Source organism: Silene latifolia, chromosome 3, assembly GCF_048544455.1.
Source record: "Silene latifolia isolate original U9 population chromosome 3, ASM4854445v1, whole genome shotgun sequence".
In the NCBI taxonomy this organism is placed as follows: Eukaryota; Viridiplantae; Streptophyta; class Magnoliopsida; order Caryophyllales; family Caryophyllaceae; genus Silene; species Silene latifolia.
In genome coordinates, this window is record NC_133528.1 from 4,053,879 (window position 1) to 4,077,957 (window position 24,079).

Here is a 24,079-nt window from a genome sequence, read left to right on the forward strand (position 1 = left end):
ACCCGTCTATACCAAGACCTATTGTTTATTTATTATTAATAAAGACCCAAGAAATGACTAAATGGAAGGCGTAGCCCTTCCCTTTGTATCCCTTTAGAGGAGTCTTAAGAAATAAGAGAGTTTAGGAAGCTTTCATCAGGCAAGGTAGTGTAGGTTCGCTTCGTTCCGCTCTTACTTCACTCCAATCTATGAATGTTTCTATGTGGGAGCTTGCTTCGCTCATCCCTCCACATCGTGGATGTTCCGGGGCCCCTCACTTGTAAAACTTGGTGTGGCGAGCGCTGACTCGCCCAAGATGCGTGGATGTTCCGGGGCCCCTCACTTGTAAAACTTGGTGTGGCGAGCGCTGACTCGCCCAAGATGCAAGCTGGGTGGCGGAAACGCTTCCCCTGGGGAGGGGTACTTACCTTGGGTTTCACGAATCCCCCTTATGGAAGATCTTGACACTCAAAGCTCTTCCAAACCTTGGGAGCCAAGGAGGAACCAAATCAGTTGCATGCCCTGCTTGCCAAAGCGTGCTAAAAACGCCTCTAGGCACGAATGAATCTAATTTTACTGAGCAAATGTAGAAAGATAAATGAATGTTTCTCTTAGGGGATTTTCCTTACTTTGCGGATTAAATAACATCTAATATAATACCCTGTAATAAAAATGAGAATCCATTTTTGAAATAATGGTCAAAAATAAAATATTTGTCGTTTTGGGTCGGTTTGAAAATATTTGTCAAAATGATGTCCACGTAGGCTCGGGATTTCTGGACCTAAAACACGCCACTACCAATGGCGTGTTTATAATGAGTACGGAAAGAAACTTCATTAAAAAATGGACTAAAACAAACACGCCATTGGGAATGACGGGTTTCGGAGGGGAAACACGCCACCCTTGTCTTACGTAATTTTTTTTTTAAGTTCAGTTAGTTGAGGAAAAAAATTGTTGTAAAGACACGCCACAACTAATGGCGTGTTTCCTTCCCAAAACACGCCATTAGTAGTGGCGTGTTTCAAGTCTAGAAATCCCGAGCCTACGTGGACATCATTTTGACAAATATTTTCAAAATCGACCCAAAACGACAAATATTTTATTTTTGACCATTATTTCAAAAATGGACTCTAAAAATGAAGGATAAAAAAGGAAAATAAAATAAAAAGAGGACTTTTTTTGTTACATTTTTAAATTGATTTTTTTTATTTTAAAAAACTAAATCATATTTAATGTTGAACAATTTTAGAAATTAAATCATTTTAATAATTACTCGTATTTTTTATTTTATTTTTAAAAAGTCATTTGTGATAGAAAAATGTAGCAATTTTATAATAATACGGAGTAAACAAGAATTTATGATTTTTTTTTTAATCATAAAACGGTCTTATTTCCTCCGTCACGGAAAGGCCAAACGGTTATTTTCTCATCTCCACGGCTCCACTCACTCCCTTCCAATTTCAAAACACACTCCTTTCCCAATTTTCCCTCCTCAAGTTCCCCCAAACTATCTAATTTCAAATCCCCAAACTCCAAAACCTCAAGTTCAATAACAATGGCGGAAACCCTAATTAACAGCCCAAATCCAACCCCAGGTCTAAAACGACGCCCATCAATCTCAACTCGCCTTCAATCCCCAACTAGTCCTTTCTTACTAGGCTCCAATGACGACCAACTCGAACGCGCCCAAGCACGCGCTGCACGCGCCGCCGCGATTCGCCGTAAAGCTCTTGATGTCTCTTTTGAAAACGCGATACCGTCTGATTCTGATTCACCTTTACTTGATGGTCAACAGATCATGGAGTTGTTTCGTAATTGCATTAAGCTTGCTAGTGAAAATGTATATCCTTCTCACTATTCTTTTTTATTTTGCTTTATTGTTTTTCTTTAATTTTACGGGTTTCGGCTAGTTAGGGTGAGGTTCCATTGATTTTAACTCTTCTGGACCCTCCGGTATGGCCGCCTTTTACAACGATTGTGTAAAACGGATCTTCTTAATACAATTATGATCCATTTAAGTGAAAAGTTTACTTAGGGTCTGTTTTACTGAATTCTTATGTAAAACCGCCTTACACGAGAATCTGTAAAATTACTCTCTTTGTTCCAATTATTTATTTACCTATTTTATTCTTTTTGAAAGGTAAGGTAAACAAATAATTGGGACGGAGGGAGTATCTTCTTAATTTATTCGATTTGGGGAATTTGTCTCATTTATATTCGTGAAGGGGGTAACTTTCATTTTGATGGTGTATAATTTTATCTACTTGATTGTACCTACCATAGGGATTGTAGAAATTACTAAGTTAAATTCGACTGGTTTGGGAGAAGGCTTTGTACCTCGGACCTCCTGGGATATGTAAAATTTTATTGCGAGCAAAGGCTTCACCTTTTTGGGATTTTCGGCTGATAGATGAACCATCTCAACTAAAACCTTAAGGTGATTGTTGAGGTTCAACTATTATATTTATTTCATATTACGCCCCCTCACTCGAAGGCCCATTGGGCTTGAAGAGTGGTTAAGCACAGGCTCCCCATATCATGTGCTCAAGTTCCACTTCGTGAGTTATTGATGGCTGTCAGGATTTGAACCTGTGACTCTGATACCATGATAGATGAAATCTCAACCAAAACCTTAAGGTGATGGTTGAGGTCCATCTATTATATTTATTTGTGAAGGAACCATCTCAACCAAAAGCTTAAAGCTTAAGCTGATGATTGGAGTCCCAAGATCGGTTTTATACAGTAACATCGGGGGTGGTTATCAAGAGGTGGCAGAGGTGAAGTTCCTGTTACATTTAGGTTGATTCTGTAGTTGTTTTAGACCTACTTGGATATGTGAACTTTTACAATAAGTAAAGGTTTCACCTCTTTGGGATTTTCAAGGGGGGCTATTGAGAGGTGTTCGGGTGAAGTTCCTGTTACATCACACTGATTTTAGTTGTTTCAGTAAACATGTTATTACCCCCAGAGGCTCAAACTTGTGAGAGAGTGTATAGAGATATTTAAGGTGATGTTAGTTTGATGTTTTGTTAGATGGTTGCGATTTAAGGGTGTATGTTTGTGCAAGTATCTAATTTGTGGGCTTCTTCTGGCAATATAGAAAATTAATCAGAAGAACACATGGGAGCTGAAGCTTATAGATCACCTTAGTGAAATTATCAAAGTAGAAGATGAAGATGATACTGAAACCAACTTTCAGAAGGTAATTCTCATCAACTCTTGTAGCAGGCTACGCGCAACGATGCAATCCTTTAATTTTGATTAAACAACTGAATGGGACTAAGTGAGTTACATATTAGTCTTTTAGAAATTAATTTCTAGACCATGAAAGAAGAAATCTGTAATGATGTTACTGGTTTTTATGTTCTTGTAATGAAAGTTATGCATTTTGTTGATTATTGTCTGTTAGATCCACGTGGGATTTTCCTCTATTATATGAACACTGGCTTAGCTGAAGTTAAGAATCCTTTTAGCAAGCTGCATTCTATAATCCTATTAGGGAACTGAGTAGTGAGTATTGAGTAGTAAACTCGTGTATGCAGACATAAAGTGTGTTCTTTTCTCTTCTTCTTTTTCATTTTGATATTTTCTGCTGTTATGCTTCATGGTTTACGGTCAGGCAAGTTGCACATTGGAAGCTGGGGTTAAGATTTATGCACTGAGGGTGGATTCCGTTCACTCAGAAGCGTATAAAGTTCTTGGTGGAATCAGTAGAGCTGGTCTTGAAGATCAACCAGGTTTGTTTATTACACAAATGCTCAAGTCAAGAACATACCTTATATTAAGCTTCAATGTTAGGCAAGAGCGTTTATTGCCTCATTAGAATAGAAATACGAAGAAACAAGAACCCCTTTTAGTAATATGCGACAGGGAAGTGAAAAGTGAGAAAGGGTAGTGTAGATTGCTATTTGCTTTGTACTACTCTCTATTAAAACAATGATTCGTTTTTTTTTTTTTTTTTTATAAATATTTTCTACTTTAATTAACAAGTGTAAATTACTTGAGTTTATCTAATAATATGTTTTATTTTTAATCTTTAAAATAACTAAGCATATTAATGTTGCGAATTCGTTTATAATGTTTGGTGGAATACTCCGGCGTATTTAGGGAGCGCATCGCAAACGCAAATTGGGCATAGTATGAATTTGGTAATCATGCCAAATATGATCCATCTATGAGGGTATTCAGAGGCCGTTATTTATTTTCCCAATTAGTCTGGGAGACTAGAAGGGATTTGTGATCACATAAGCAAAACAAAGTGTGATCACATATGATGTAGACCGTGGTTCATGTACAAAAAAGGGATAAATTACAGATTGTGTTTCTCTGTTTAATACCTTCTTGTGATTGAGTGTGTTTAGCAGCACTGAAACATGTTTTTTTTTTTCTTAACCCTTGATGGTAAACTAAATTATATCGATGTTTTGGGACAGAAAATGTGGTTGAAGGAGACAATGACAGTGGTGATCATGACGCAAATCAGTCTAAAAAAGAGTCAGAAAGGAAGGTAAAATTGATAACTTCCAATATGATACATCTTAACTTTTAATTGTATATATCATATGTTTCTTATCTTCACTCTAACTTGATGCATTATATGCAGTTGTCGCCTCTTTCGACGCTGGAGTCTTCTTTCGAATCATTGAATGTCAAGAAATTTGATGGTAAATGGATATAGGCATTCATCTTTCTAACTTGCAAGTTGTCCTGTTTATCTGTTCATTATGTGTAATGTATACGTCTGTGGCATTTCAGTTGCATTCGCAGTGGACCCTCTGTATCATCAGACAACAGCACAATTTGATGAGGGCGGGGCAAAGGGTTTACTTCTAAATAACCTTGGGATTTACGGCGGATGTCGGGTACTCTTTGATTCTCAAGAAGTTCCTGCTAAGGGCATAACTTCTACAGCTGAAAATAATTTTTCAGACTTGATTGATGTCTCCTTTGCTGGAGGTTTGTTGGAATGAATGGATTGAGCCTATATATCTGTCTTCTGCTCGTCGATGGAATAATGAAAATTACTTTCTTTTTTCTCTTGCAGAATGGATTAATCAGATGGTGAACAAGGTGAACATAAAGCAAGATATATGTCCTACTTTTAGGATGATAGTGGACGAGGTTGATGATTTTAGATTAGAGCGCGCACTATTCCATAGGAGCCAGGAAACTTTGTGCGACGATGATGCAAATGATGGTAGCACTATTGAGTTGGATGGGGGCCATGTGTTGCCAAACATGGATAATAGACCTGATGATCAAGGTACAGAGTTGGGTGATGGTACATATGATAATGGTGAGGGGTGGTCATTTGGTCACAATGATGATGCCGATTTTGCTCATGATAGTAATAATTTTGACATCAATGATCAGAATTTGCACGATCAGTATGAGGTATCATTCCTTCATCAAATTGCTCAGTGTTTAGCACCATGCTTTTGTATTCGTCTTTTTTTTTTTTTTTGAAATACAGAATCAGACTTGGAAACTGTTGTCTTTTTATTTTCAATCTGCAGGAACAAGATTCATTTAGTCCCTGTGATCCTGATGCATATGATAGAGTTGAAAGTGTTGCTTCTCTTCTGTTGGCTGCAACTGGTAATACTTCAAGCCAAAATGCGTGGGCTGGGCCTGAGCATTGGAAGTACCGAAAAACTAAGGGTCAGTCACTTAACTGAAAGCTCCTTGTACGAGTATTGTCTTTCTGTTTAGTTGATTTGTTCATTTCATAGATTGATAGCTATTAACTTGGAATCCTCGGCGTTAGGTCCGGAAAGCGTCATGGAAAAAGACTCTGAGGTGACTTTGACCGCTAAGAGACCAAGAGCCAAAAAAACGACTGAAGTTGATATTGATTTCATAAAAGCGTTGGATGAAGACATGCCTGATATTTTCGCACCTCCTAAGAATTTGAAGTCATTACTGCTTCCTTCCAAAAAAGCCCCTCTCTCCAACAAACTGCCTGAGGATTGCCATTATCAGCCGGAGGATCTCGTTAAGTTATTTCTTCTGCCAAATGTTATGGTGAGATAAGTTTTCCTTTTCGGACGTGATGGTACCCTTTCTTTATAGTATGTACTCCATAAATGATAAGAATGACCACGACCTCTTGAGTAATATCTGTTTCTTGGACCATTTGGCAATCATAAGGACACTTGGTGGCATTTTTACTGTAATGCTTTGGATCGCGTGAACACACATATTGTGTAGCTTCAGTTGTTAATACAATACTTGTGCAACTTCAACAGTCTTAAGATGTTTCTTATCATTTGTTTTGGTAGTAAGTAGTAAGTTCAACTGCTGCATCATAATTTTACAATCATCTACAGCATTATGTGGTATGAATATACGATGTCAGATGTAATGTGGCTTTAATTTAGTATATGTGAAAACTAGGCTATTCTATTCTTGCTGCTGGTCATATTAAAGAGGAGACTTTTTTTTTTTTTTTTTTCTCTGCTGATGATTGCTGTCGCTGATTCTTTGTTTCTTTATAGTTAAATTCAAAAGTAGGATGTTGTGCAGCTATATGAAACTTTTCCATTTAGAATATACAAGTACACTTCTGTTAATTATATTGGGTAATTGTGTTCACTTTTGCTATGTTATTCTCAGTATCAAGTCTTAAGAGTTTTGATAGATGAACCAACTCAACCAAAACTTTAAGGTGATGGTTGAGGCCCAACTATTATAATTATTCCTATTACGCTCCCTCACTCAAATGCCCGTTGGGCTTGAAGAGTGGTTAGTTGTGCACCGGCTCCCCCGTACCGTGTGCTGGAAACTGGCTCTGATACCATGATAGATGAACCAACTCAACCAAAACCTTAAGGTGATGGTTGAGGCCCAACTATTATAATTATTCCTATTAAGTTTCTGGGCATAAAATCATGAGTTCTTTTTGTTTGACGATGATCTCATAAAACTGTAGCTGCGTTGTTATAAATAGATTACTGGTCTAAAATTGAGGTGCTAAATGCCTAAAGTGACATGACAGATCTCATCTAATGCTCTAGGACTCTAGGTGGTTCCCTTTAAAATAAAATTGTTCCAGGTGGTAGTTTTATTGTACTAGACTATGTCTTATGTTGGTTGCCCATCTTTTGCAGTGCCTAGGGAAGAGAAGAAGAAAGCTCAGAGGTAAATTTTTTTTTTTTTTTTTTTCTCAAAACCAGTTCTTGTTTTCGTTGATTTTGATACTAAATCCTCATGACTACAACTATATTTGCATTAGCAATTGGGTCTCTGCACTGTCTGGCATAGTGTTCTTACAAAATAGGTCCCAAAACAAATATTTATCTTAATGCTAGTATCTTATTATGGCAAAGTATCTTTTTTTGTAGACAAGTATGGCAAAGTATCTTGGTGATAGGACAGTTGGAGAGATTAAAAAAAATTGTGATTTTTTATACAAGAAATAAATAATGCACAGGTGAATAGGTGATTTTCCATTCAGACTCATAATACATTCTACATTGTGCCAAACTGCCAATAGGTAGTAGAATCATTTTGGCATCTCCGTTAATTTTCTGTTGGGCTTGTGCTTAATTTTCTAGGTTAGGCTAATTTAAATAGAGTTGTTCATGGGTCTGCCTGTCCATTTAACCCGGCCCATCCCGCCTGCTAAATAAACGGGCACGGACAAAGGATTTTTAGAAAAATACAAATGCCCAGGCCACTAACCCGTCCCAAACCCGCTTGTCCGTGGGCCAGAAATTTAATGTCAGCCAGCCCATATTCGGCCCAAACCCGCATTTGGCCACCTCTAAATATAAAGTCAAATTGATTTATACACACTTTATCATATTTTTGGTCTAGTTTTATCCTATGCAGTGTGACTTTATTTGAATTTGTTGGTAACATAATTCGAGTTGATTAATTCACACTTAAGTGTAGTGGTGGACGGTGATCTAGTTTTTTCTCCTATGCTGTGTGACTTAATTTGAATTGATTTGGAATGTTTCACTGTTTTCTATTTGTATAGACAGTGGATGGCAAGATGGGAATGACATGGATGAACCAGGTCAAGCATGGGACAATGGAAGCGCTTATGGTGACCCCGAAAATGGTGATTACGGTTACAGTGACGCAGAAGAACAAGATATGCTGGTCTCCCAGCCTCGTCAGGTAGGTTTTGATTTTGCTTCTTGGATTCTCACTTCTTCATCGTACTGCTCTTCTGAAGTTTAATCCATTAATTTGCAACAATTTAATTCGTAGGAAGTCACTGTTAGACTTGTTGACACGAAATATTGCTCAAATTTTTTTTTTGCATGGTTCATGTTCAGGTCAACAAAATTGAAGTGCAGTACGATAAAGCTGCTAAGCAAGTCGATGTGCATTTGCTCAAGGAAACTCTATGGGATCACATGCATAATTCCAAAGAAGTTCTTGTAACTGTGAGTACACTTAGCTTCATTTCACTTTGGCCATCTTGCCAGCTTCGCGTGTAAAGTCTTGATATCTAACTGTCTCTATCGGATTTTGATAATTGCATCAAGTATCGTTTACTGGATGATCTTTGTTTTTAAATTGCCAGTATCTTATGATGCATTGCAAAATGCCCAATTTGATCATCGCCTCAGAGGTGTATGTAAACATGTTTGAAAGCTGAGACGTTTCTATATCTTTTGTTGCTGTTTTTCTTTTCAGCACAATTCCTGTGCGCAGAAATGCTGCTTTCTGATTTTTTTTTAAAATTATTTTATCGTTGTCAGAATGTTGATGAGGATGCCTTATCGTTCAAAAAAGTATTAGCCAACTTTCCTGATGACTGCGCGGCAGCTGCTCCACAGGACATCTCTCCTCATCTATGCTTCATCTGCCTTCTACATCTCGCCAATGAACATGGACTCCGGATTCTAGGCTGTGAAAGTATGGATGAGCTCACCATACATCTACCTGCCTCGTGCCAGGAAACAGGTAAACATGTTTGACCTACATATATAAGGACAAGCCTGTTTTGATTTTAACCGAGCAAAATGTCAGGGTACTAAAGTAGAAATTTTCGTGGGTAAAACTCAGGTCGTAGCTGATGATGCTGCAACAAAAGTTGTCAAGACAGTAGTTGACTACTTGCATCTTGCAGATGGGTGAAACCGTGAAATGGCGAGGCTAACTTATGTATATACGAGTATATGCTAATATGTATGTTCCATTTCGACTCTCTTTATTCACCATTTTAGCATCAGACTGCATCGATAGACCGATTCACTGTCAGTTTCTGCTATGAAATTGATGCAGTATATGATGCTTGTAAAACCCTCAAAATTATGTTATTCGTGACAATCGTCCCAATTGTTGTACGTGTATCTATTATTTATACTTTTCTAAATTCTTGTATTAGGCGGTCTTACTTCAGAAATTTATTGAATTGTTTTTTATATGCAAAACATGATTTTTTTTTTTTTTTTTTTTTTGGCAACTGTAAATGAAGGTTTTACAATCTCATGGCCCGAGAAGCGAGGCCAGATTTTTATTTTTAATGAAAGCAAATTTTGCCAATTTATATATGCAATGATACCCAAATTCTGTTTTTGGTTCAACAACAAATCATAGTTACACAAAACTATACTTCCTCCGTCCTAATCATTTATTTACTTTTTTTTTTTTCCGTATAAAGAGTATTTTAATTAAAGGTAAATAAATGATTAAAAAAAACTACAGTAGAGAAGATGAACCAACTAAGATTGTAAAAGCTCAAATGCACGAGCCATGGTATCTTTAAATCTGGTTACGTTAATCCGTATGTTTTGCGGATGATATATGTGGGTAGCGAAGCCATGACCTTTTGATGCATAAATGGAAGACGGATTAACAAATACCGGATCATCTCGACTATAAGATTCATAAAGAGAGCTTTCTTCGACTGTGATATAGTATTCCAAGTACTTGAGATCCATTTTAGTTATCGTATTTCCATACGACAGTTTTGCTGACGTGTTAAGCCCTATTGGAACGACCTGAACTGTCACCGCGCCCTTAGGCAAAAACACGCTATTTACTATCCCGGCACCATGCACCCCTACTAACACGTGGCACGAGTTAACCAAACTCGATGTATTTTCAAGATTCCTCAAGTCCTGAGGGACGGCTATTCGAACCTCAAATCCTAATTCGACCATCATGCTTACAATTTCATCTTCGTTTAACCACATCCTTCTCCCTTTCCTTGAAAGAAGAACAACAATTGGTTTATCGGGTTTCACCAACAATTTATTCACCTTTAAGTCGTACGCCTCGACCAGAAATTGCCTAAAGTCATCAATATTGTACCCTTTCGGAGTCCTTGTCGAATTGATTGTCAATATCCCATGACACTTAAGCCCAAAAACACCTCCCGGAAAACAATGAACGCTACCATTATTATTATTATTATTATTATTATTATTATTATTATTATTATTATTATTATTATTATTATTATTATTATTGTCTGCATTGACGATTTCAAATGATGATAATTGTTTTAATATGCGGTGGTGTTTTCTAACCCATGCAGGGTTATAATCCGTAATAAGAAATTGAACCTGGGACCGAAAGTGTCGTGTTGTTAAAAACAACGGGACGAGTACTTCACTATAGGAATGAAATGTATTTCCGATATATCCACCAGTAGAAAAAACTACTACCGGAACCATATGTGTGTGATCGCAATCTGGCTGCATTATTGAATCTATTCTTTGAATTATTTGCAAGGGTTGGATTTGACTCATTGTTGCTTTATCGGCTTTTCTAGCGTATGGCCTCACTATTTTAGTGTCGTTTATTCCAAGATTAATTTCCGGAGTTGATGATAAATAAATGTTTAGAGATTGAGTATTGATCCTCACTTGTTTGGTTGTTACACAAACTTCAGTCTTCACATTCGAGTTGCATAAAAATCCTGTTTTTAAAAGCTGGACTCGATCTTCTTCTGCAATCATGTTACATATTTTATAAGTTAATACTCGTAAATCATAAATATTTTTCTAGCCAAGTTAATTGTTATTTGACCCTTTTTAATTTTGAGATGAATATACTCGTCTTAAGAGAAACCAACTGTTTTTTTAATATTTCAATTTATATTAATCATTTTATTAGCACAAAAGTTTCAACTTCTTAAAAGACATACTCCTATATAATTAGAACAAATAAATGAAAGTAGATGTGATATAGACATATAGTCCTCCCTTTATGACTTTGGCCTTGTTCTTTTGGACTGAAACTGAATTGAACTGAATTTAATAGAGCTGAATTGAACTGAACTGAAATAAGAGTTAATTTGTGAAGGGTATAAAGAATAGATAGAAAGGTTTTCTTATATATTTTCAATGAAGGAATACATCAGGTTATATAGATACAATGTGAAATCAAAAGAGTAACAGGATCCTACAAATTAGCAAGAGAATAAGGTAACAAATAAACTAAATAACAACTTTACAAATATACAAAATATATGTAATAATTGAGTGCAATTATTCTTGCGTTAATCATGGGATTGGATTGAATTAGTTGTGGAAGGAATATCTTCAACATTCCCGCTCAAGATGGACGGGCGAAGACGAAGACCAATCTTGGAAGATAGTTCAATGAAGCGTGGCTTATGGAGAGGTTTCGTAAGTGTGTCGGCGAGCTGATCACTGCCATTAATATGTTGAACGCGGATTGTACCAAGGCGAACTTGCTCTTTGACAAAGTGGAAGGAGAGTGCGAGGTGTTTCATTCGAGAGTGAAAGACGGGATTAGCAGAGTAGTGAGTCGCACTTAAATTGTTACAATAAATGGTCGGTGGTTTGAGCACACGAATACCAAGCTCATGAAGAAGAGACAGTAACCATAGAACCTCGGTTGTAGTATCAGCAACGGCTCGAAATTCGGCCTCAGTGGATGAACGGGAGAGAGCTCTTTGTTTGCGTGAGGACCAACAGATGGGATTAGAACCGAGGTAAACTAGATAACCGGAAGTGGAAACGTAGTCAGAGATATCACCACCCGAGTCCGCATCACAGAAGGTGTGGAGGTAGAGAGGGGAGGATTTCGTGAGCTGGATGCCGAGGTGGAGCGTGCCACGAAGGTAGCGTAGCAACCGTTTTAGGGCTGTCCAGTGAGTGGTTGTAGGATGGTTAAGAAATTGGGCAAGTTTATTGACAGAGAACGCGATGTCGGGACGTGTAAGGGACAGGTATTGTAAACTACCAATAATTGCACGGTAGTCGGTTTCATTTTCAATGGGCTGTTTTGGTTCAGCAAGGAGGGGTGGGTGCGGAAGCATTGGAGTAGAGGCAGGATTAGAGTCTTGGTAATTATATTTGTGTAGTAAATCGGATAGGTATTTGGTTTGGTTTAGGTGTAGTCCGAGTTTGGTTGGGGTGACTTCGATGCCCATAAAATAGGATAAGGGGCCGAGGTCTTTTAGGGAGAATTTTTGTGAAATTTGGTGAATGAATTTTGTAATATGGGTCGAGTTTGGTCCCGTGACAATTATGTCATCGACGTAAACCAAAACGAGAAGCTTAGTGTGGGGCGTGGTGAGAATAAAGAGGGACGGATCCGAGAGTGAATTTTTGAACCCGTAGTTAACAAGATATGTCTTAAGTTCAGTGTACCAGGCTCTCGGAGCTTGCTTAAGTCCGTAGAGGGCTTTGTGTAATTTGCAGACATAGTCCGGTTTATCTGTATCAACAAAGCCGGGGGGTTGGACCATGAAGACGGTGTCAGTAAGGGTGCCTTGAAGAAAGGCATTATTGACATATATTTGATGAAGGTGCCAGCCTTGGGTGATGGCAATGGTGAGAACAAGGCGAATGGTGGTTGGTTTAATAACTGGGCTAAAGGTTTCCGAGTAGTCAATACCCGGTCTTTGGTGAAAACCTTTGGCAACAAGACGGGCTTTGTGTTGTTTTAGACTTCCATCCGGGTTATATTTGATCCGATAAACCCATTTGCAACCAATCAAGTTTTGGGCTTGGGAGCGGGGCACGAGTGTCCATGTTTGGTTTCGGATAAGAGTTTGGTGTTCATCAATCATCGCTGCGCGCCAGCTAGGATCAATGAGGGCCTGTTTTGTAGTGGTTGGGGTGGTGTGGGTAATGGTAGACGTGGCTACCTTGGCATATTTCGGGTTCGGTTGTATAATGTTGTGGGAGAGTCGGGTAGCTACACGGTTGACAGAAGGTGGAGGAGGGGGTGGTGGGGATGGGGAAAGAGGTGTGTTTGTCTCGGTGGAAGGGTTAGTGGGGGTGGATAAAGGGGTAGTAGGCGTGTTAGGTGTCGATATGGGGGTGTTAGGTGAGTTGGGTTCGGGTTCGGTGGTGATGAGGGGTTCTGAGGTGACGTGAGGAAGTGGTAGGTCAAGGATGGGAAGTGTTAGTGTGCACCAATGATCAGGGGACGGAATGGTGGGTGTCGAGGTGGTTGATAGGGTGGGATAGGGAAATTCCGTTTCAATGAAACGAACATGGTGAGAGGTGTATAGCTTTTTGGCGGAAGGATCATAGCAATAATATGCACTTTGTGTTGTAGAGTAACCAACGAATATACATGGGGTGGACCGATTATCAAGTTTATGAGTGGTATAAGGGCGGAGCCAAGGAAAACAAAGACATCCAAAAGGACGTAATTTTTCGTAATTAGGTGGTTGTTTATGAATGATTTCATATGGTGATTTGTTTTTGGAGAGTAGGAGTGGGTAAACGGTTAATAAGATAGGCTGCCGTGGAGAAGGCGTAGGGCCAAAAAGTGGTGGGTATGCGAGCTTGGGTGAGGAGAGCTAGCCCGGTTTCAACAATGTGACGGTGACTGCGCTCAGCAAACCCATTATGCTCGGGTGTATGAGGTGGTGAGGTAAGGTGTGTAATTCCATTATTAAAGAGATCGGGATTTAATTTCTTGTATTCGCCTCCATTGTCGGAGTAGAATTGTCGAATGGGTTTGTTAAAGAACTTTTCGACGATGGCTTTAAAGCGATGTAAAGTAACAACGGTGTCGGATTTGTTTTTAATTGGGTATATCCAAAAGTAATGGCTAAAGTGGTCAACAAATATGATATAATACTTGAAATTGTCGTGGGACAGTACATGAGCTGTCCATACGTCCGAGAAGACAACATCGAGTGGTGCAGTCGATGTAATGGTTGAGACCGAATAGGGCAATTTCTGACTTTTGTTCATTAAGCAAGCAATACAATGTGTAAAATTTGAAATGCGAAAATTAAAGCTGGTATTGAGGAGTTTGAGCGTGGCATTATTGGGGTGGCCAAGGCGGTGATGCCAGACGCTGGAGGTGGTAGCGGAATAGGCGTGGTGGAGAGGAGGTGGGTGCCATTGGTAGGTTCCGTCATGGAATCGTTCCTGAAGTAGGATTGCCCCCGTCGACAGTGCCTTAAAACAAAAAGAAGTTGGTGAGAATAAAGCAACAACATTATTGTCTTTGCAAAACTGAGTGACGGAAAGCAATTTACGAGATATGTTGGGAACGACTAAAACATTATTAAATTGAAGAGTGTTGTAAGAGAAAGAACCATAGTGGGGGATGGGAAGGGAGGAGCCATCGCCTATGATCATGTCATCTGCTCCGTCGTAGGGAGCGTGAAGGGAAAGTGTGTTGAGGTCATTGACGATGTGGTGTGATGCTCCGCTATCAATAAGGTAGGATGAGTTTGGGGTAGGGGTCATAGTAGCGGTATGGGCAGAGGCGCGAGGGTGTTTGGTAAGAGGTGGAGGGAACACGACATTAGGGTAGTCACGCTTGAAGTCGGGACAATCACTAATGACGTGGCCTTGGTTGCGACAGTATTGACATCGACCCTTGAAGGGTTTGGGTCCTTGATCTGCTGAGGGGTTGGGTGTTTGTGTGTAGCGAGGCTGATGTTGATTTTGGGTGTTGGGACGAGTCTGGTTGTTGTGTTGTGGATAACGAGGTAGGTATTGAGGACTAAACCGAGTGGTGGCTGCATTGGCGGAGGGGGTGAAAGGTGTGGGTGAAGGTTGGTTTTTGACAAGAAGCTCCTGGTTAATAAGCTTTTCGTGGAGATCTTCAAAGGTAATGGGTGTGTCTCGGGCTCTAACGGCGTCAATAACGGATTTGTATAGAGTTTGATCAAGACCACTAAGGATTTGGGCAGTGATGTCTTCGGTGTCGATGGGTTTTCCTAACTGTGCCAATTGTGCAGCACAGGTTTTTATAGCTAGCATATAATCGGAAATCGATTTGTCACCATGGGTAATAGAGCGGAATCGATCCTTAAGTTGAAGGATGTGACCGCGAGAAGGGTTGGCGTATGTTGTGGCGAGTAGGGTCCAAGCTTCATGAGAGGTTTTGGCATCGAGGATGATATGAGCGATAAAATCGTGAAGGGTGCCTGCGATGGCTCCGAGGATTAGTTGATCCTGTCGAAATCACGTGTTGTAGGCGAGGTTGGGAATAGGGTCAGGATTTGGTTTGGTTGTGGTGGGTTCGAGCGTGGTGGTTTTGGGTGGTGGGGCAACAGAACCATCGAGGAACGAAAACAAGGCAATACCGTGGAGAAAGCGAGTGATTTGGAATTGCCATGATCGATAGTTGGTGGGGGTGAGTTTGGTGCAGGAAGGGAAGGATATGGATAGCAGAGGTTTTGTGGGTTCATCAACATTTGGGATGGGATTGTTTGATTGGGTTGCCATGGATGGACAGACGGATGCAAGTACAGCCGAGAGGAAGACGATGGTGAGGATCGATGTTTGGCGTGATACCATATAAAGAATAGATAGAAAGGTTTTCTTATATATTTTCAATGAAGGAATACATCAGGTTATATAGATACAATGTGAAATCAAAAGAGTAACAGGATCCTACAAATTAGCAAGAGAATAAGGTAACAAATAAACTAAATAACAACTTTACAAATATACAAAATATATGGAATAATTGAGTGCAATTATTCTTGCGTTAATCATGGGATTGGATTGAATTAGTTGTGGAAGGAATATCTTCAACAAAGGGAAGAGTTGAACTGAACTGAATGAAACTGAACTGTACTGAACTGAATTGAATAAAGCTAAACTGAACTGAAATGAGCTGAAATTAAGTTCAATCATCTGTCTAATCATTTGATTATCGATCTTAAATTAAAATATTCCTCATAATTTATTTGATTATCTTTATTTTCGCAGTACATCTTTTACTCATTTTAGTACTTTTTGCCTAATACTTTCCATTCTATACCCTTGGCTAAAAAAAAAGGGTCATGCTCATTCATGGACATGATTTACTTAATCACCATTATACCCTTGTCAAACCACTCAAATTACTCAATCCAAAACCACCAAAAAACCACCACATACAACCACCACCACCCACCAGTAACGTCCACCACAGCCCTATCGGCCCCCTTCAGTACCGCCGCACCACCCCCGACCCCACAAACCCGCAGCATACCTGTACGCCACAACCACATCGTCTCCCTGCCGTCCCTGAATCCCTTCCCGTCGCATTCCTAAGACTGCCTCCCTACTGCTCCTCTCCCTCGCCTTCTGACGCCGGCCACAACTCGTTGCCCTCCGACGTCCGATCAAACCCCCGCCCCCCTCCCCACCGCATCCGCCCTTTCTGTGTTCCCTAATTTTGTTAACATCTACAAACCCTAATTTCTTTAGCCGTAACTAATTAAATTTCCCTAATTTAATACTCCTATTGTTCATGCATAGTGGAGTGAATTTGTTATTATTACTTAATCAACATGAAAGATAATCATCTATATAATTGAATCATTTGAATGGAATTTGATGAGTTTTGGGAGGAAGAGAAGTGGAGTGAATTTGGTATTTTTTTTAGGACAAGGTTTGGAAAAATAATGATAAAAAGTACATAAATGAGTAAAAGTTGTACATGAATGAGCAATGACGAAAAAAAATACAAACTTAATTCTCTCTCTATTGCTCATCCAACGTCGTCATGTTGATATAACATTTTTTTTCAATTAATTGATGATTTGAATATAAATTAGATATTTAATTTGTTAATGCTTACTTATGAATCAAATTAATAACTTTATTTAGTTATTTTAGATTTTCTTTTAAAATTTAGGGTTTGTATTTGTGGTTGATTGGTGGTGTTGTGGTGGTAGGATGGTGGCTTTGGTGAACGGCGGCAAAGGAAGGGTGGTTAAGGCATAGGGTGGCGTCGTAGAGTAGGGTCGTGGCTAGGGCGGCTCATGGGTTAGGGGAAAAGGGTGGGTGGGTGGAGAGGGAGCGGGGCAGCTTGAACGTCGGAGAGGAAGAGGGAGTTAGCCGGTGAGGAGAGGCGGATGGTCGTTTAGCAACGCGGACGGTCGCCGGCCGTCGGATATCTGACGCCGAGACCAGGGGTGGGGGTGTATGGTGGTGGTTAACTTAACGGAGGGGACGGGTGGTGTGCACAGTGTACTGTAATTAATTTTTCTTTTAGAGTATTTTTTTTCTTTTTTCTTTCTCCTTTTACTAGATGTAGTACATTGTTAGGGGAAATGAGAGGGGCACAATTGTCAAAAGTGTACTACGATAAATAAAATACGTACTGCGAAAATCAATACCCTTTGATTATTACAAATAATTGGAACGAAAAGAGTAGCATGGGTAGAATCTCGCTCACCTCTAATAAGAGTGCTCAAGTTCTGGTCCACGAGGACGCTCTCTTGTTCTTGTTTCATAACTTTGTTCTTAGCTGGTTACAAGTCAACAACAACCAATAATTAAAAAAAATTGATTTTTTTAATATACGAGTATACTTTAAGGATACACATTAAAAAATCAAATGTTTAAAATATTCTCGTGCCATGATTTTTTTTTTTTTTAAATTATGAAATCATAGTTACTACTAGGGCTAGCTGCTGGGCAGGGGTGGGCTCGACTGAGGTGGAGTAGCCCGGAACGGCACTAGGTAGAGCCGTAGATGTAGCACTGGGCTAGGCCCGAGCACAACCCAGTTGGGATATGGTTGAGGCGGTCTAGGCCTTGCTAGTGTACTATATTTCTTTTTTAACAAGGTCAACAAGTTTGACCAGGCTGGGCCAAGGGAAAGTTGTGTTGTGTCGTGTCATGTGGGGGGCCAGTCTACCACCTTGGCCACTGGCCAGATCTAATTACCATGTACTTTAACGAAATATTCATGATATTATTTTCATGCTTTAGCTTTTAATGCGTGTTTTTATGATACTCGTTCGCAAAACCATTTCAAACCCACATAACATCTTACAACATCAACACACTTTTGTGATCCGTTGTAGTTACTTTGTTGTATTAGTTTACGGTTTTACTAAAATAAGTGCATTTGACCATATGAGTCAAATGCCACATGTATAAGAACTTTATTTACCGCTGCCCCAAAAAAAAAAAAAAAAAAAAAAAAAAAAAAAAAAAAAAAAAAAAACTCTTTATGCTCAAATGAATAAACAATGAAAAATAAATGTTACTTACGTAAGAGGAGAATGCAGATCATGAGACTACTTGCCAAAAATAATCTTCGAAGAGTAATTTTAAGGCAACGACTCGGATGCTTCCCCATGTATGTATGATGGCTAAATTTTGATGTACAACTTTAAGGTCGTCCCATGTACGTACTACTACTACTACTACTTTATATATTATTGCACGATGTAAATAGTAGAGACAATATGGCACGCACGTATACAACATTCGTTGAAGCTTAGGGGTTGTTAACAACCCGAGCTGAATCAGAGCTTGGCCTTGCTCGGCTTGTGCGCAAGAACCAAATCTCGAGCTTGAAAAAAATGTGGTCGTTATTAAGCTTGTAAGCTTTAATGCGAGCTCGAGCCAAACTCGAGCATATATATAATTGCTAATTTTTTATTTTTTTCTTCTGATATTTTCAATAAGAAGGCTCGAAAGCTATATGTAAAAATATTTAGTAAATCAGTGAGACATTTGGTTTGTGTGATATACAAATATATAATCATGATAGAATATTTTTATAACATATGAGCAATTTCTTATCTAATCACACAGCAAATTCGAGCCATTTGCGAGCTTTTCGAGTCAAGCCAACCTTTGCTTGGCTGGACTCGTTAAGTTCTCAAGTCCGGCCTGAGTAGAAGTATTTGTTATCTTCCTTAAAGAATGTTTTTTTTAAGGTGGAGTAAAGAATGATATAGATACCAATAAAGTTCCTGCCACGATTACAAGTCCCATATAATTAATCTCATTTTTCAGCTTGTCACAAACTGAAAACGAATAGTGCACCTTTCATAATATCACAAGTGGGAGGGCAAATGAGATGCTCCCTTTAATTCCAACTTGGAAAATTCTTCGGTACATCCGGTGTACAAAATTATCGTACACCCTAGCCAATGATAAACCTTTAATCATATTCCATTTAGATTTTGCTTTATTATTTATGGAGAGTGTGGGTAATTCTAATATTCTTATTGGCTAGGGTGTACGATAACGTGGTACACCGGGTGTACCTAAGAATTTTTCTTCCAACTTAATTTGCCACTTACATATTATAAAATGGACACTATCCATTTTCACTTTGTGACGAATAGTATCCGTCTTCAATAAGAATTTGTGCTCATTCTCATAGTTGTATATATCCACGTCCTTAGGCCGGCACCAAAGTTTTGCAATAGATAGAGATCCTCTTTATTTCTGATCTTTTAAATGGTCATGATTTCTTTTTGGGACGATCTAACGGTCTGAGTTTTATCACTAAAAATAAAAGAAAAAGTTAGTAAGAAGAGGAATAAAATATAATATTTCATTATGAGAGGAAATGAACTCTCTATTTCTTTTAGGAAATGAAGAGGATCCATACTCCACCTCTCACCGGATTCTCGATCCCTGCTTGAGGTAACTCGTCTTTCTTGCTCAATTAAATAATTAATAATTTTTTATATAAATCATATCGTATATATGGAAATTTGATCGTATCGAATCTACGGAATCATTATAATTAAAACCGTATATCGTATCGAATACGTATAACAAAACCATATCATATATGCATTGATACGGTGATACCCAAGCATCCCACATTCGTTGACTATGGTAATCTAGTTTCAACCACTTTTAGACGTGGGTACTGCGTACCATGATTGCCAATTCAAGTACTCTCTAGTTTCTAATTCGTATGACATTAATCATTATTAACATTAAATCTTTACGTTGATCATCAAAAATTAGAATGAAGAAACCTCGAAATCGCCAAATAATTAATCATAGAAGATTAAATTTTGCAATTAAACTAGTAATATGCATTCTACTTTTGCTCTTGCTTCATGACATCTCTTATCCACGTAAGTACATGCATTTTTTTTAATATCCGATAAGATAAGTTCTAGTATCAGGATAATATATTCACTTTGCCTCGATCAATAACAATCATTGTTTGAAATTTATGAGGTAAATTCTCATAAAGTTCAAATAATGATAACTATTGATCGGGATTGATGAAATATACTTTACAGTTTATGTTCAAATTGTTTCAATGTTGTTGACTTGTGATTGATTACAATTGAAGGCATGACGCAAGAACCGGCCGAGAACATTGCCATGGAGCTAAAATTAAGTGCACTCATTGAAGGTAAGCTTCTCCTGTAATTTACTAATGGGATTTTCTACTTGGTACCCTCCGACTTTTTAAAACATCATTGATACCCCTAAACTTTATAAAATGTTCATAAAATACCCAAAATATTAAAATTCGAGTTTGCTAACAGTTAAATTAAATTTAATGAAGAAAATATATGTAAGAATGAGTAAACGGAATTTGTGATAATAGTTTTACAAATTATCGCCAAAAAATCAATAGAAAGTGCATAAACTAAAAATTTAAAAAGGTGAAATACACCATTTTGGGTATTTTAAGAAGAAGTTTTCATTGAATTTAGGGGGTACCAGTGATGTTTTCAAAAGATAAGGGGTACCACGTAGATGATCAGTTAGTTAATAGATCCTACAACCAGTTGTACCCAGTTGTATGCTCTAGAACCCGAGCTATATAATAAAGTTTTCGAGTTTTGTTTTAAGGAAGTCGAGCTATACCATAAAATTTCTGAACTACTCACTTAAACATAAAAAAAATTAACTTTAAGAAAGCTCAAAAAAATTACACATAAGCTCGATAAGATATAACTTGGTTGTATGATGCTATTGTACCACTTGAGGTATAATGTTATTTGTGAATTCTTAAAAACACAGGGGTACCACGTAGAATTCTTAAAAACACAGGGGTATGATGCACAAATACTACTATACAACCAGTTGTATAATAAGCATTGTACAACCATATACATTATAATCCGAGCTTGTGTGTAATTTTTCTGAGTTTTATAAGAGTTTATTTTTTTATGTTTAAGTGTGTGAGTTCAGAAACTTTACAGCATAGCTCAGATTCTTTTAAACAAAACTCGAAAACTTTATTACACAGCTCGGATTCTACACCGTACAACTGCATACAACTGGTTGTATAATCTACTAATTGGGTACCAGGTAGAAAAAAACTCAACTCTTTACTAATTTACATGCAATATTTACTAGTTTATTATTATCTTCAATTTCTATATCTCAATCACTTGTTTACTTTTCGTTAAAATATCTTTTACAAAGAATGAAAAAGGTAAACAAATGACAGCGACACATAAAACATGATTGCAGAGGAAGATAGATTTCAACTTCAAGAAACAGGATTTTCATGCAACTCGGATTTGGAGACAGACGTTTGTATTACAACCAAAGATGTACGAATCGACACCCAATCTCTACACGTTTATATATCGTCTAGTCGAAAAGTGACTTCACAAGTTAAAGGTATTAAAAGTGTGAAGCCATATCCCAAAAAAACAGATAATACTGCAATGGGTCGGGTCCGGCCTTTACAAATAGTTCAAGTTAGAAATTCAAGATTAATTCCGAAATGTGACCACACACACATGGTTCCGGTCCCGGTCGTAATTTTCTCGAGTGGGGGATTTTCTGATAATATATTTCATGTCATTAGTGAGATGATCATCCCATTGTTTTTAACATCTTGGCATTTTAGATCCCAAGTTCAATTTATCATCACTGATTATAGTCCTTTATGGGTTGAACAATACGGCCGTGTATTAAAACGGTTATCAGCGTATGAAGTCGTCAATGCAGACAATGGCGGTGTTCATTGTTTTCCGGGAGGTGTTATTGGGCTGAAATACCATCAATTTTTAGGAATAAATTCTACAAAGATTCCGAAAGGATATAATTATGATGACTTTAGACGATTTCTCTTCGATTCATATGATTTAAAGGTGAATACATTGTTAGTGAACCCATCAAAACCTATAGTTGTTCTTATTTCAAGGGAGGGGTCTAGGATGTTGTTAAATGAAAATGAAATTGTGAATATGATGGTTGAATTAGGGTTTGAGGTCCGAATTGTGATCCCTAGCGACATGAGTGATCTTGAGACTTTTTCGAGTTTAGTTAACTCGTGCCATGTCTTGGTAGGGGTCCATGGCGCGGGGATTGTAAATGAAGTGTTTTTGCCTAAGGGCGCGTTAGTTGTTGAAATTATTCCTATTGGGCTCGAGTGGCAATCAACGAATTATTATGCAAAACCGGCGTCTAGAATGGGACTCAAGTACTTGAAATACCATGTCGGATTAGGAGAAAGCTCTCTTAATGGATCTTATAGTCCGGATGATCCGGTTATTATCGATCCTTCATCCATATATGCAAAAGGGTATTTGGTTGCTAAGGCAATATACCTTGATGGGCAAAACTTGAGGCTCAATGTAACTAATAAGTTTAGAGATACCATGTCATATGCATTAGATCTTTTACAACATTAGTTATTCTCAATTATAAAATTTTGAGAGTTTTCACTCTCTTTTGGAGTAGTTATTTAGCTCCTAATATGTACCCTCTCAGCCGGTCATTTGTTTACCTATTCCATTTATGAATATTTAATTCATTTGTTTACATTTCTATATCAGAAATATTTTTGAAGTGTGACTTCATCAGCCACATAACCCGCTGTCCACTTGATTGGTAATATCATACGGAGTTAGAGATGCTACGTCTCACTTTGACTTATTCCTTGTTAATAAAACATGTAGATAAATCTTAATTAGTATCGAGTTCTTTCAAAAATTTTAAGAAGTAAGGACTATATAACAAATCCAACTCGACTTAACACATATTTTCTAGAATCGGGACTTATTAATCTTGACCCATGTTTAGGAGAAGAAATTAGTCGGACGATCATTGTGCTCTCAAAAACATAGTAAATAAAATCACAACTTTTTTTTACGAAAGATCTTATGTAATTTAACATTAGATTTATATCATAGAATAATTAAAAACAAAGGAAATTTGTAATAAAAGTCAAGTTGGTCGTTAATTAGTTGCTAATTAGCATCTAATGTTTGCAACCAATGTTAAGATGGTTTCTAAATAGCCACTAACTTTTTATTAGTTGCTAATTAGCATCTAACTTTTGCAATGTTAAGTTGGTTTCTAATTAGCGACTAACTTTTCATTAGTTGCTAATTAGCATCTAACGTTTGCAACCAATGTTAAAGTGGTTACTAATTAGCAACCAATTTGTAAGAGGTTGCTAATTAGCAACTAATAGGTGATTAGTTGCCAAGGTTGGTCGCTAAACGGCCTTTTTCTTGTAGTGATATACCAACATGACGATGTTGTTTACAAATGATCCAAAATACACTTTTGTTGAGAATTGCATCGAATATATATCTGCCATTTCACAACAAAAAGAAGTGCACCTAGCTAAGTTATTTAGTGAGTCATTTTGCTTTGTTGGATTCTATTATAATTAAAAACCAAACACAACAACATTACCCAGTGCCTCAATAAAAAAATACGTAATTTTTAGTGATTGGTTCCTTTGAAAAATGAAAAATACGATTGTCCATCGAGTATTTTGACAAAGGATTTCTTCAAACAATTGGTGAGAAAACTAGTAAAAGTAGGAAGAATTGACAGAAATACTGAAACAATGGAAGGAGGACATGATGTAAGGATGTGCATACATTTTTGTGCTTACATTCTCAAATAAGACGGTTGCATAGCTTAGAACGAACGTTCTTATTATAATTTCACCCGAGGTTGTCAGGCTCGTGCCTCGTGGTGTAGAAGGAATAGTCTTA

At 37.9% G+C, this 24,079-nt stretch overlaps 2 protein-coding genes across 2 annotated transcripts; both read left to right on the forward strand.

The window, feature by feature from the left end:
- The first annotated feature begins 1,391 nt into the window (after window positions 1–1,391).
- LOC141646825 (condensin complex subunit 2) lies at window positions 1,392–9,313 on the forward strand. The gene is made up of 14 exons (XM_074454793.1): window positions 1,392–1,819; window positions 3,080–3,181; window positions 3,599–3,716; window positions 4,413–4,486; window positions 4,583–4,643; window positions 4,735–4,935; window positions 5,024–5,373; window positions 5,496–5,640; window positions 5,747–6,003; window positions 7,089–7,119; window positions 7,964–8,106; window positions 8,268–8,378; window positions 8,697–8,901; window positions 9,004–9,313. Exons 1-14 carry the CDS (start codon window positions 1,535–1,537, stop codon window positions 9,012–9,014), a joined length of 2,094 nt encoding a protein of 697 aa, XP_074310894.1. The 5' UTR covers window positions 1,392–1,534; the 3' UTR covers window positions 9,015–9,313.
- A 12,264-nt stretch (window positions 9,314–21,577) lies between these two features.
- LOC141646525 (beta-1,2-xylosyltransferease XAX1-like) lies at window positions 21,578–22,759 on the forward strand. Its single transcript, XM_074454397.1, has one exon. The coding sequence runs from the start codon at window positions 21,578–21,580 to the stop codon at window positions 22,757–22,759; it is 1,182 nt and encodes a 393-aa protein (XP_074310498.1).
- Window positions 22,760–24,079: the final 1,320 nt, after the last annotated feature.